We start from the raw sequence: 14,362 nt of genomic DNA on the forward strand, positions 1-14,362 counted from the left end.
AAGGTTGGAGGTAGACTCGGCTGCAGTGACCATGAAATGGTTGAGTTCAGGATCCTGCGTGGAGGAAGCAGGGCGATAAGCAGGATCAAAACCCTGGACCTCAGGAGGGCTGACTTTGCCCTCTTCAAGGAGCTACTGGGAGGAATCCCGTGGGCCAGGGCTCTCGAAGGCAGAGGGGTCCATGAGTGCTGGTCGCTCTCTGAACAACACTTCTTCCATGCACAGGAGCAATGCACCCCCCTGAGAAAGAAATTTAGCAAAGGAGGCAGGAGACCTGCATGGTTAAACAAGGAGCTTCTAGCGGAGATCAGGCAGAAGAGAAAGGTCCATGGAATGTGGAAAGAGGGGCAGGCCACTTGGGAAGAGTACAGAAACGTGGTGAGAGCATGCAGGGATGCGACGAGGAAGGCCAAGGCTCACCTGGAATTGACGCTGGCAAGGGATGTCAAAAACAACAGGAAGGGCTTCTTCAACTACATCAGCAGCAAAAGGAAGGCTAGGGACAACGTGGGGCCGCTGCTGAATGAGGCGGGTGTCCTGGTGACGGAGGATGCGGAGAAGGCAGAGCTACTGAATGCCTTCTTTGCTTCAGTCTTCAGTGCTAAGACTGGCCCTCAGGAATCCCAGGCCCCGGAGGTAAGAGAAGCAGCCTACAAAGAGGACGATTTTCCCTTGGTCGAGGAGGACTGTGTGAGGGATCGCTTAAGTGATCTGGATGTCCACAAATCCATGGGCCCCGATGGAATGCACCCACGAGTGCTGAGGGAGCTGGCGGATGTCATTGCTGAGCCACTCTCCATCATCTTTGAGAGGTCCTGGAGGACAGGAGAGGTACCCGAGGACTGGAGAAAGGCCAATGTCACTCCAATCTTCAAAAAGGGCAAGAAGGAGGACCCAGGGAACTACAGGCCGGTCAGCCTCACCTCCATCCCGGGAAAGGTGATGGAGCAGCTTATCCTGGAGGCCATCATGAAGCAAGTGGAAGAAAAGAAGGTTATCAGGAGTAGTCAGCATGGATTCACCAAGGGGAAATCATGCCTGACCAATCTGATAGCTTTCTACGATGGCATGACTGGCTGGGTAGACGAAGGGAGAGCCGTGGATGTTGTCTACCTTGACTTCAGCAAGGCTTTCGACACAGTCTCCCATGATGTCCTCCTAGGGAAGCTGAGGAAGTGTGGGCTGGATGAGTGGTTGGTGAAGTGGATAGAGAACTGGCTGAATGGCAGAACTCAGAGGGTTGTCATCAGCGGCGCTGAGTCTAGTTGGAGGCTGGTAACTAGTGGTGTCCCCCAGGGGTCAGTACTGGGCCCAGTCTTGTTTAACTTCTTCATCAACGACCTGGATGAAGAGTTAGAATGTACCCTCAGCAAGTTTGCTGATGACACCAAACTGGGAGGTGTGGTAGATACACCAGAAGGCTGTGCTGCCATTCAGCGTGACCTGGATAGGCTGGAAAGTTGGGCAGAGAGGAACCTGATGAGTTTCAACAAAGGCAAATGCAGGGTCCTGCACCTGGGGAGGAACAACCTCATGCACCAGTACAGGCTTGGGGTGGACCTGCTGGAGAGCAGCTCTGCGGAGAGGGACCTGGGTGTCCTGGTGGACAACAGGTTAACCATGAGCCAGCAGTGTGCCCTGGCTGCCAAGAAAGCCAATGGGATCCTGGGGTGCATCAAGAAGAGTGTGGCCAGCAGGACGAGGGAGGTTCTCCTTCCCCTCTACACTGCCCTGGTGAGGCCTCATCTGGAGTACTGTGTCCAGTTCTGGGCTCCCCAGTTCAAGAAAGATGAAGAGCTACTGGAGAGAGTCCAGCGGAGGGCTACGAGGATGGTGAGGGGACTGGAGCATCTCCACTACGAGGAGAGGTTGAGGGAACTGGGCTTGTTCAGCCTGAAGAAGAGAAGGCTGCGAGGGGACCTTATAAATGCCTACAAATATCTGAAGGGTGGGTGTCAGGAGGATGGGGCCAAGCTCTTTTCAGTGGTGCCCAGTGACAGGACAAGGGGCAATGGGCACAAACTGAGGCACAGGAGGTTCCGTCTGAACATGAGGAAGAACTTCTTCACTCTGAGGGTGATGGAGCACTGGAACAGGCTGCCCAGGGAGGTTGTGGAGTCTCCTTCTCTGGAGATATTCAAGACCCGCCTGGACAAGGTCCTGTGCAGCCTGCTGTAGGTGACCCTGCTTTGGCAGGAGGGTTGGACTAGATGACCCACAGAGGTCCCTTCCAACCCCTACTATTCTGTGATTCTGTGATTCTGTGATTTGCAAGACCCAGTGTGTGGTCACCAAGGTAAGCCCTGGGGAATATAATCTCCATCCTGAAAGCATCCTGAAACAGGCCACAGTTTAGGTATATTTCTTACATGAAAACATGAGTCCTAACAGCAGGACTTCAGGAAATTTGAGCTGCAGCTCATACGTATTCTTCCAGTTAGGGTCTTCAAATATTGATTTTGAAAAAGTGTCGCATCATAAACACTAACAGGCCACAGCAAAGGAGATATCTCTGGTCAGATGTTCAGTAGATAATGTCACTAGGAGGTAGGGATACAAGAGTTAGACTTTTCAAATTCATTCCCCATTCTGCCAGGCATCTTCACTTGAAACCTTTGCTGATATTCAGGTCTGCTCCTCGCCACAGCTAGCACAGCCGCAGCTTACCACTGTACAATATTTCTCCGTTCTCATGTCTTATCTCACTTTTGCTACACAGGAGTATTCATGATGCAGTTACAGGCACACGGTCCTCCTCCTTACTTTAGGAGGGAGAAATGCCCAGTAGATTTCCTTACCACACTCTGGTTCCACTTCCTTTACGGCATCGGCACTGACAGATTCACAGCGGTCCTCTGAAACAAAGCCAGTTCGCTTAGTGTCATCTGTTGTGGCCTTCATCTCACGCTCAGGGATTTCTTCAAGCTCCACAATACGCTGTGGAACTCCCCTAGGGAGGGAAAAAATACATCACTTCCAGGACAACAAATGATTTTCATTGCATTGCATTTCCTCACCCACCCCGTTCCCCCTTCACTGTAAGGGAAGTGACAAGAGAAATTAATCAGAGCTACTTACACACAACGTTCTCGTCCAGTGACAACGGGCACCGTTACAGGCACCGAAGGAAACATTCCCACATTCTGCCAACAAGAAAGGATTCACTGTGATTAAGCAGCAGAAACAAGACAGGTAGTCCCCAGGAGAGCAAGGCTGCAGATGACTGGCAGCAGAGTAGGGAAAGGAAACCCAAATTCTGCCACTCTTAGAGCCAGCCCTCTCCTTCACCTCCACAGGCACATTGCATGGACGACTGCAGGAACGAAGCAACGGAGGTACTTCAGAAAACAGAAGCCTACCTGGCAGACAGAATCAAAGGACCAGAGCGAGGACGGGAAGGTGGGATGCCACCACATCACAAAGCCCCTGCCCTTTCTGGCCCAGCAACTGACTGCAGTAATTTCCAAGCAACTCCTGAAGACAGGTGCCCACGCGAGGCTGACGCTCTTGCCTAATGGAGGGACAGTGACTCAGCTACACAAATACACATCTCACAACAAAGTTGTGAGAAAACTGGACTCTAGGTAAACCAGGTCTCACAGAATGTCCATTAAACAGAAAGCCCTTGCTCTCCTTACCGAAGGAGCAGCAGCAAAAAAAAGGGAAGTATTAACGACCTGAACTGGGGGAAACCCAGCAAGATGTCCCCTGTGTAGCTAACTGGCTTGTCAGGAGCCGCTGAAGTCCAGCAGGAGATCTCAGGATTATCTGAGGTCAATTCTGACGCTCTCCACTGCTGCAGGACAAAGACAGTGTTCCAAATACCTCAGCAGGCGCCCGCACTTGCTGTGACTGAAGCAGTGTTTGTAAATAAAAGATCTGAAACTTCAGGCATTGATTCTCTCCCTTTAGACTCAGAAGGGCATCGTGGGCTTCGCTCACTTTGAGCTTCACTGGCGTTGCTGGGGGTGGTGTCAGCGAGCGGCTTGCAGTTAACAGCTCCTGGTTTCCAGCGTGCCCTGTGGGGTGAGGGTCTCCTCGTGAGGCTGCGGGGACCCACGGTCGCACTGGAGTTCAGCGTGAAGAGCCACAAGCGCCTTGGATAGCCCGGAGGCTGCTTCTTGGCATGTAATGGCCCACAAAAGACAAACAGGGAGAACCTGGTTTCTCTCCAGCTTTCCGACACTGCTGTGTGTCCCCTAACAAACTGTCAGACCCCAGTAACCCTCCATGGGCCAAAAAAACCCACTGCGAGCTCGAGGGAAGATCCAGCTGTGCTGGCTGTTAAACATCACACCCTCCTTAAGAATACTGGTATTAAGCCATGTTACGATTATACTCACGCCCGCTGTCTACTAACTGTGCGCCTTTTTGTGGGAAGCAACTGGTCATAACCCTGCGTGCAAGAGGCACTGAAAGCCCTCTCTGTCCCCTTGCAGGCGAGTTTCTCTGAAATTACCCAACTGATGATTAAACTCAACTTACACTTTTTTTCCTCAACTAAACCTTGGCTGGTCTGACCAGAAATAACAACTTTCCCTGTACGCTTCTTTCTGTAATTACGGCTAACGATTGTTTTTCATTTGGCCGACAAGCGATTTGTGGTCTCCAGCTACGCTGGTCAGGTCATGAGGCCACTACTCACTTGCCTGGCACAGATACACTGGTTCTGGTTAAATCAACTGTGCTTTGATTAAAAAAAGAGCTTGCTCTATTGCCATTGCAGCATCAGTCATTATTACTTACAATTCTTCATACCTGTACTTGTATCAAGACAAAATGACCTCTTGTCTTCTTTTTTTTCTCTTGTTATTGCTTTTCATGGTACCACCCAGGTCATCTCAACAATCTCCAGAACACTTTGATATATTTCTCTAGATAAATTTTTGTCTGTAAACATCCAAATTCCACTCTGCACTGATTCCCGAGCGCAGAAATCGGATGCTTTTCTCCAGCTGGGGAACAACCGCTCAGTGCAGGGACCACGATGTCCAGAGGGTGCAGCCAGGCCACAGGACGCTGAGGGGGAAGATGAGGGTGGTCTGGCTGAAGTGGCTGCTGGTCAGGGGGACACAGTGACTGATGCCTGGGGGGCTGAGTGAGAGCGGACCCTTGTTTCCCGACAGTGCCTCCTCAGCAAGTCTCATCTTTCCCAAGGCCACGCAATGCTGCCTTTGTGTCACGGCCCTGAAATTAACAGCTTTTCTGATTTCTTTCTGGTCTAACTCTGTTGGGAGGTCTCCCTTTTGAGGGGGAAGAGAAAGATAAACTCCACTGATGAATTTCACAGATACTACCCTAGTAAAGATAAAAGCACTGTAATCTTTTATAGCTCCTCCAGGGAGCTGTTAGGAAAGGTGACAGGCTTTGGAATCCCCCCCATCCCCCAGTATCACAGGAAAACCAGAATGAAAAATCCTTAGAAATATCGACATTTTGTGGTGCATCCTTCAGAGCCCAGCTGACTTGGTGGTTAAAGATTAGAATCCTGATGTGATCAGCAAGTCTTAAATTCACTCACAAACTACCCTTTTCTAACAAACTCTGCCTAGGAAGTGAAAAAAAAAAAGCCAACTTTCTCTCGGGGAAGCTTTGGGAAACACTTTGTATTTTCAGTGTTAGACGTAGAGCTTGGGAATCGAACATCCCATCTGCTGCACGTGTGGTTTGCCTCAGCAATAGGAGAACAGAACATTGGTTTTGTTTCTGTGCTGCAGAAAGAGACCACGGGAAGACACTACCATAGAAATGGAGAATGATGACACCAGAAAGGAGATGACTGCTGCCAGCAGCCCTAAAAGAATAGTTACCGACTTGACCAGCATATGGACTCTTCAGGAGGAAACTGGTAATCAGGCACGTGCAAGTGAACAAGGATTTTGCTTCACAAGATTGTTATGCCACCAGCTAAATATGATTGCTTAGACTGCTGGGGCAGGGGGAGTTAAAAAGGTGGCCAGTGAGTGAGCTAAGTGGGCTTTTAAAATGTTTGTTCAATGTCAAGGGCCAAACTTCTGTGATTCTGTGACTGCCATAGGTGACCCTGCTTTGGCAGAGGGGTTGGACTAGACAACCCACAGAGGTCCCTTCCAACCCCTACCATTCTGTGATTCTGTGAAACTTTGAACAGGCAGCTATTTGCAGCACGAGCCACGCTGGAGGACTGTTTCAATAACTTTCGTGTAACCCTATTAGCAGACAGACCTTTTATACGTTCTAAGTAGGCTGCAACATTAACTTGCATTATAGCTAACAGCACCATAAAATCAAAGCTTGAAAAACAAAGTCATTCTGTAATAGCTTTACGAGGAAAACTTAATAATGCGACAGGCTTGATAATCATGTGGGTTTTATTTGCTGCCTTTGCTTTTCATTTTTATTTGGATCTGTACCATTTACATGAAAGCAGCCGTAAGAATTTGGTGAAACATTATTCTTACTTCTGGTAAGAGTTGCTTCAGGAAAAAGGTGAAAGGTTTGCAATGAATTCTTCCTAGGTCTGTTCCCTCTTAGCTCTTTCGATGGCCTTAAGAGTCATACTAGATCACATAATCCAGTATTATTCAGTTAGTCCAGATGTTGGGGATCTCATGTTCTGAGTATTTTGTGGAATTTGTTTTGTTTTTCTGGTAGCAAGAATTGGGGAAGCTCTACAACTAAAACTGCTACACTAACAGAGCTCTGCAATAATAAACAACTTTTTAAAAAAACTACAAATCTTAGTCTTTAAAAAGGATGTAGTGATGCTTTACCTGTGCTCCAGAAAAACTTTTGCAGTAGACTGGTAACTCCGAGTTGCTAACTCCTTATCTGACTGTCACAGTTTAATATCGAAATCCTTTTTCCTTGTGCCAGAAGATGTCCAGCTTCAACAGGATGGTTTAAAGGAAGTGAACTAGGAGGACATGTGCTCCCCACCACAAGCCAGATGAGGTTATAGCAGAGGTTTGTACATGTGAACACTCTCAAAACCCCTGAAGTAATCCTTTATCTTCAGAATACACACTATTACGAACAACTAATCCAGATCCTGAGAGATTCCTCTGAACACGTACACAACATACTGCACAGAGTGAGCACAGACAATGATCTGTGATCACCAAGTTACAATTTTCTCCTATTAATTACGTAGGCCTAGGGAGAGCTGCTACTTACAAGGAAGCTTCTCAACAGGGAAGCCATTTTCTTTTCCAAGTCCAAGAGGCATCCAAACCAGAAGAGAGAGAAAGCTTCAGTTATGCACTGTCAAGATGTCTGTTCTCTGGAAAGCAGCAGCTCTGGTACAAGCAGAAGCACTAACCCGCTGGATTGCAAAGGTCCCAAAACCTGCCTTGCTTTCAGAAATATTCCTGAAAGGTAGCAATTTGCAACAGGGAAGCACCTGATACAAGTCCAACAGAGGGATTCCTCTCGGATCAAATGCTGGGCTCCTGCTGGCCTCAAGCAAAGTCCAACACATGGGCAGTGCCACTTCAAATACTTCAGAATTGCCACTGCAGGTGCTGCACACTTCCCACTTGTGATGTGCCAGCTTAAAAAGTATGGAAGTTCTTAACAGCATTCACTGTCCATAGAGAGTAGGATACAGACAAATCCCACACCGTTCCAGAAAGCACCTTCTCCTTGTACTGTCCCCCTCCTCCATGGCAGTGCTGTCATAGAATGGCAGACCAGGATAAGAAATCAGAAAAAAAATATTCACACTCACTATTTCAAAGCCGTAAAGATACTTTGCAAGAACATGGAGATCAGAATTTACTGTTCTGCAAGGATTTTGCTCTGTCCTGTTGGTATCTCAGTATTTAAAAGAAAACACAAAACATCTGGTTCTGGTCAGTAAAGTGTCCATTTAATAAACTCCTTAGCCACACTTCCCACCCCTTCCTCCCACCCTAAAATTTCAATTCACACTTACGCAGCAGATGACAATTTGAAGGTGTACAGCCAAAGTTTTTAAATCTGCACTCTTAATACTAAGAGTATCAGGGGCTAGTATTTGACAAAATTACCTAGAACTAGGATGTGCCCATGCAAAAAAGCAGATTTTTATATACAGTCCCTATTTTTTTCTTATAAATTTAAATATTTTACAAAAATGTATTTTCAAAATGTATAAAGTTTAGTGAATACCCCAAATGTATCTTAAAATAAAATGTTATCTGATTTCAAAGGTTATTCCAACAATGAAGTCTAAATTGCACCAGATAAAAGGCACTTGTGCTGTGTGATGTCTTGAGCAAACGTATGTTAATTTATAATACAGTAATACAGTGTCTTCTTGAATTCATGCAGTTGTCTCCGAGCATCAAGCATCATTAAAGCAGCCAAAAGAGAACGTGAGTAAACTTGATTCCACAGTTGTATAAACATTTTCTATTGCCAAGTCGAACATACAGCATTGTGCTCCAGCTCTGACTCTAGAATCGAACGCTACACAAAAATTGCTGTCATTCACATAGGAATTCAAACTACATTTCATTCTCTCATAAGTTACAAGAAGTATGCCATTGAATTATGAAACTAAAACACCAGCAAACAGCTCAGTGTTCAAATACTTTGTGCCAATGAAAGTCTGTATTTAAAAATAAGCTAGGGGCTAGTTATTCAAGGAGCAGTGCATCACATTCTCAATTCCCACTTCACTGTTGAGATAAAAGCGCAGTCCTATTTGCCTTCATCTTCTCCAGCCTTTTCATCAAGTGGCTATTGGTCATCTCCATCTCTTCTATCTTATCCAGTGCTGTTCTTAACTACAAAATGAAAGCAAAAGTTATGATCGCTTAAAGTTTACTTGGACTTTCTGCTATTCTCAAGCTTTGACAGAGGAAATTAAATCAGGAATACGAGTATTATATGCTTTGTAAGAGTGCCACATAAGGTAAGACATAACACTGTCATTAGTGCGGTGAGGTGCAATTTAACTTAAAAAAATTGGGAAGCAATTGAAACATTACATGCAGTCATTCCAAAAGAACCAGGTGCAACTTCCTACGGCATGCTTTGAAAGGTAAAGTCCTCTCCACCATTGTTACTTGCTGATGGACATATATACTCCTGTTGGTAGCAGGCATCATGCTAGTCATGCAGCAGCTCTTAGGCAAGGATCATCAACAGCTCAGTTAAATACAGCTTCTTCCCAGCTCCTTGAAACGTGCATGCTGGAAACTTCGCAGGCTGGCACTTGACATAGGAAGCATTTGAATCCCCAGTAATTTTTATGGAAGTATTAGTTTAAAATAGTACAAGTTATCACATTTAGAAGAAAACACAACTTGTGATCCTTCCTTTCAAGGAAGTACTTCACTGAATTGTAATTAGTATTGCTTTTATGGGCTACAGTTTTATCTTCTGAATGCAACACTGATAGACTCGGAGGCCTCCTCCAAAAACATTTAAAAGCCGTGACCAAAGATTACAGAAAAACAGAGCTTGGAGGCAAAAGACAGCAGTTCAAGGCTGAAAGAGGCATAAAGCTGAAAAGGAAATCAAGTCAATTACCTCTCGCTGAAGCTTCCTCTTTTCAGCTTTGAGTTCATCTTCTACTTTTTCTGCATTTTCTGCTGCATTTTTATATCTTGCAACCTGCCCCTCAAGTCGTATAATCTGCAAAGCCAAACAAGACAAAAGGAATGAGATTACTCAGGTGTTCCACCCTGAGCTCACCTGCCTCTCTCTTTCTGAGAAGCGACCATAACACAAGGCATCCCATGAATTATCCATAGTATCTCCCTCTGGAAAGAGGGGGTTTAACTGTGTTAACAACAGCCATAATTGCAAAGGATATTTAAAAGAAAAACAGTAAAATAAATTGCAGGCAGAAACTCAGAAGACCCTTCACTGCCTGTCCCTCCCTGACGAGGGTCATGTGAACCAGTAGAGAATGGAATATAGCATAGGACACATCTGAGAAGATACAGAAGACTGAGGAACTAAACAGAGAGAATTTAAAAAAAAAAAAAAAAAAATCAAGAATTGGGGAACATTAAAAACAAAAGCTGAAAAGTTGAAAGCAGACACCAGGTTGCAATCTGCAGGTGTTAAAGCCCACTTGGCTGGACTGTTACATTTATAGCGCCCTGCTACCCCTAAATCCACAGGACGGCCTAGTAGTCTGTTGCTGTGCAAGAGAGACCAACTATGCATCTGATTCAAATAATAATCCTTCATGTGACTTTTAGGTAATCTACAGAGATGTGGAACTATAACATCATGTTACTCACAATAACAAAACGCAAGTACATCAGTGTGAGGTGTACATATATATATGTATAGCCATAAAAACAAACTCTTGAATTTCAGAGAGTAAATTATGTACCTTCCGCAGTCTATACAACTTTCTTACAAGTAATTAAGCTAGTTAAACTGATTTTCTCGAACGAGTAGCTTCAGTTCGTCTTTATATTCTGTCGTACATTCACATCTTAGTAAATTAACTCCAGATTATTTTTTTTTATGCTTAGAATATGCACAGGTATTGAATTGCAGGAAATATGAACACACAAATGTAGTGCCATCCTGTGCAAACTAAAGAACAAACAGTAAATCAAATCATGAAGCACGTATTCATATTTTTTGTTGCAAAACTATTGCAAAAGTGTACAGAGTAAGTGTAATAACAATAAATATGAAGACAGACACACTTACATTTTGTTCCAAGGTAGTTATATCTTGTTCAGCTTTTGAAAGCTTAAATTTATATTCACTAATTTGTCTGTTGGCATCTCCTAGACAAAAAGTGACATGAATGTATTACTCAAAGCAACTCTCTAAATGGGAAGTTTCCCTTTTAATTAAAATTCATTAAAAAGACCATTTTATTGAGAAGCTCGTATACAGGATCATAAAGCAGTAAATGTTCTTTCAGAAATATTTTTTGAGAGTATGAAAAGCAAATAATCTTCCTGTTATTTAGAGAACATAACTGTCTCTGTAAGGGTGTGCTTTAAATCTCAGATGTATAAATGAGGTATCTTTCAAAATGCACATATTTAGATCAGCAAACTCATCTCAAAAAAGAGAATCAACACTAACAAACACACACTACAAAATGGGTCAAATCACAATAGACATAATACCAGCAGCATTTAGCGTAGATATCTGTAATAACATTTGAATGATAAGGACCACAAGGCTTGAACCTGCCTGACAAACTGCAAAGAGCTTTGCAAATTATTTTGGTTATATTTTAGCCCTGATATTGCCAGTGCTCTGTTCATGTTCATTGCCACAAGCATATTAAATGACAATCTGTCAAACAAAGTTTTCAGCTGAAGAAATAGCTTGCTTGAAGTTGAAAGTAACTTAGTTTTTCTATGAAGCAACAATGAGTATTGTCTTCAACTTTCATATTTCATGTTCTGCTTCAGAGAATAATAGCCTTTTCGGTTAAGGTTCCGTATCAAAGATTCAACAAAATAATAGAAGGCAGAATATATTAACAAAATATCTCAGATGAAATTTTATAATCTAAAATTTGAAATTGTTCAAGTAGTGGCACCCATTCTAGGCAAGGTCATCAACTGAAAAATAGCTTCCCAGAATGTTGTTGTTCAACAGAGAGGCAGATTTATAAGCTATTCTGCAGAGAGAAATTTCCTGCAAGGAGATACACCAACAAGAACTTCACTGCTCAACAATATACTCATTCACAATACTATTACCGCACAGCTACATAGGAAAAGAATGCCTTTGAACAGTAGCCATATACCTACTCTGCATTTCAATTAGCTGCAAGTCAGAGCCATTCTCTAAGCCTATGATATCTGGATTCATGCCATCACTTTTAGAGTATTTCTGTCGTTGTTCTTCCAACTGCATCTTCAGTTTTCTAACCTGAAACAGAAGTGTTTCTTTCATGAAAAAGAGACTCCCAGAGGTTCAGTATCCGCGTATCTAAATGTTCAGTGGGAAAAACGCAAAGCAGTCCTGAGATGGTTCTGTAAGTGGGAGTCAGAGCCCTGAGCGGGAGGCAGGGAAGCCTCAGGCTTGTGGCTGCAGTCCCCCAGCCCCACAGCTGGACGAGTGCAACACACAGCCCAGACCGACCAGTTTGGTCATGGCTGCAGGGATATCTGAGCAATGCAGGGGCACCCAGTAACTAAACAGAGCTGCCTTTCCAGAAGAGGCAGTAGCGTTAAACTCTGTTCAGGTATTATGTCTACAGTATGTCTTCTACACTCTAGAACACTTATGAAGATAATCAACAATATCCTGGTGAGTTTACAGAAAGAATAATCCATGGCTTTTTCGGGTGCTCTCTTCTACTCCACCTGGAAGCAATGGCCCTAGGCATGTCTGTAGAGCACATTAGTATTAAGTGGTTCCATTTCATGCTACAGCAACTGTCTCAGGATTTTTCCAGTAGTCAGGGAACAGATTCCTCAGCTATGTCCTCTGTGTCTGGAGTTTATGAAAGAAGTTGGAGCTACTCTCTTGACTCTCATCAAAATATTGCCCTACAGATTAGCAATATGGGAGTTAATACTTGCAAAACTCCAATTCATGATTTAAATCACATATTTTAACAGTGATTTTTACAATTATATGGTGACAAATATGCATATACATCTTTATAGACTTCTAAAGACTTATACTTAATATCCTTGATTCAATACTAGCATTTATTGGCATTCTAAACCAAGTCTAGTAAAATTAAGGTGCACAGCCAGCAAAACCAAATATTGACAACAGCACTTTAGATTTGCAATGTGTCCATCTAGAAGCAGAAATACTATGGTATACTTAACAATTATTCAATAGCTATATGCTTTCTTGAGTCCTCTCTTCTCAATACTGAACTGTCTGAAAATAGAACTACTTTGCTAATAATAATTTTCTATCTGAGTAACTGAAATGATCAAAAGAAATAGCACCACTTAGCAATTTGGAAGAAAATGCTACTTGAGCTTACGAGAATGTAATTTTGCTGACTTATTTATGCATAAGAGAAAATAAAAGGAAGAATAACTTTAAGTACGTGCTGTAATAGTGGAGTCAGCAGCAAGTTAGATTATAGCTAATCAGTTAGTGAAATGAGAGTTCTTTACCAACGAAGATCAAAGTTACATGGATAAGGACACTAGTGAGAGGAGCTGCTAATTCCTGATAGCCAGCCAGGTAAAAAGTTCAGTATTTTATTTTGCTTTAGTGCTTAAGTATTTGATTAAGCACCTTTGTTGCATTTATTGCTAGTATACTGATAGTCTGCAAAAGGATACACAAAGGTCTACTTCTGAAAAGAATAGTTTATTTTACCTGGGACAATAATTCCTCCTTTTCTCCAGCCAGTTTTCGTAGCCGGACATCTGAAAACCAGAGAACCCAATTAAAAACCAGAGAAATCTGTAACTAAGAACGTGTTTTTCATAAGTTTTTGTTCATTTTCTAATAAAATGCTCTTCAAACTTTAAGCTAACAACACTGGGAGCGTAAAACTTTGATATCTCACTAATAACTTCATACCAGGCTTCAGTTAATAACACAAAAAAAGGGAAAATACTTCATTCACATTGTTTATAACAATTTTAAAAGCAAGACCTTCAAGTTCAGTAATTCTTCAAAGTCAATTAAAAACTGAGGATTTTTTTTTAGTAATAAAACACATTTTTGTCCCAATATCTAGAATAGCTATTTCCAACAAAATTTTCTTCTGATTGTATATTCTTTTCCCTGTCTTATTCTTAAAGATTGCTGTCTCTTAAGAGAAGGTGCTAAGATTCCCCATAAGTTTTGATGTTTTGAAAATTTGTAGAAGATGTTCTCAAACCACAAAAAAAACATACTTGGGAAAGAACCCACAGCAATATTGCAGTATCTCTAATCAGTCAGAAGATCAGTAATTGTGACAAACAGTCTGTCAAGCAACATCCTGCTAAGATTAGAGCAGCTCCCTCGGACATTGTAACTTTGACAGTAACAAAGCATAAAGATATCTGTATTTCACTATGATGGAGCCACCACAGAAACATGTATCAAGTCTGATATCTGTCAAAACAAAAACACATAACTATTCCTATGTGTCACGTATAAATATAATGCAAGTGTATAGAGATGTTTCTTTGCACGTTAACTAACAGGGTTTTACAGTGGATTGACTATGCATACAATAACTTGTTCAACCTAAGCATAAACGCAAGTTAAAATAAAGGCCCCTAAAACCTGTATCGTTCTGTTGTGTCATTTTTTGAATGTTTTTAAAAACTTACTTTTTTTTCTAATTAACATGATGAAAGACTGCACTTGCTTTACAGTCATAGAGGCAGAAGTATTTCAAGGAAGGGGAAAGAATAATACAATGCATTGTTTTCTACAACGAAAGTTCTTTCCTTGATTATACATACTTTTAAAGAATTTTTTTTCATGA

The 14,362-nt window shown here is 42.7% G+C and overlaps 1 protein-coding gene across 14 annotated transcripts in view; it reads right to left on the reverse strand.

The window, feature by feature from the left end:
* Nucleotides 1-7,855: 7,855 nt before the first annotated feature.
* Nucleotides 7,856-14,362, reverse strand: part of LRRFIP2 (LRR binding FLII interacting protein 2) — a 59,576-nt gene continuing 53,069 nt past the window's right edge. For 8 of the 14 annotated variants that reach the window (XM_075418619.1, XM_075418620.1, XM_075418626.1 and 5 more), the window contains 5 exons: nucleotides 13,255-13,304; nucleotides 11,712-11,832; nucleotides 10,645-10,724; nucleotides 9,499-9,603; nucleotides 7,856-8,750 (listed from right to left, as the gene is read on the reverse strand). In XM_075418619.1, coding sequence (XP_075274734.1) covers nucleotides 8,640-8,750; nucleotides 9,499-9,603; nucleotides 10,645-10,724; nucleotides 11,712-11,832; nucleotides 13,255-13,304 — 467 coding nt within the window. In that variant the 3' untranslated portion in view covers nucleotides 7,856-8,639. The remainder of the gene's footprint in view (nucleotides 8,751-9,498; nucleotides 9,604-10,644; nucleotides 10,725-11,711; nucleotides 11,833-13,254; nucleotides 13,305-14,362) is intronic. The other 6 variants (XM_075418632.1, XM_075418630.1, XM_075418628.1 and 3 more) reach the window with 2 other exon arrangements.

This window comes from Opisthocomus hoazin, chromosome 4 (genome assembly GCF_030867145.1).
Source record: "Opisthocomus hoazin isolate bOpiHoa1 chromosome 4, bOpiHoa1.hap1, whole genome shotgun sequence".
Lineage (NCBI taxonomy): Eukaryota > Metazoa > Chordata > Aves > Opisthocomiformes > Opisthocomidae > Opisthocomus > Opisthocomus hoazin.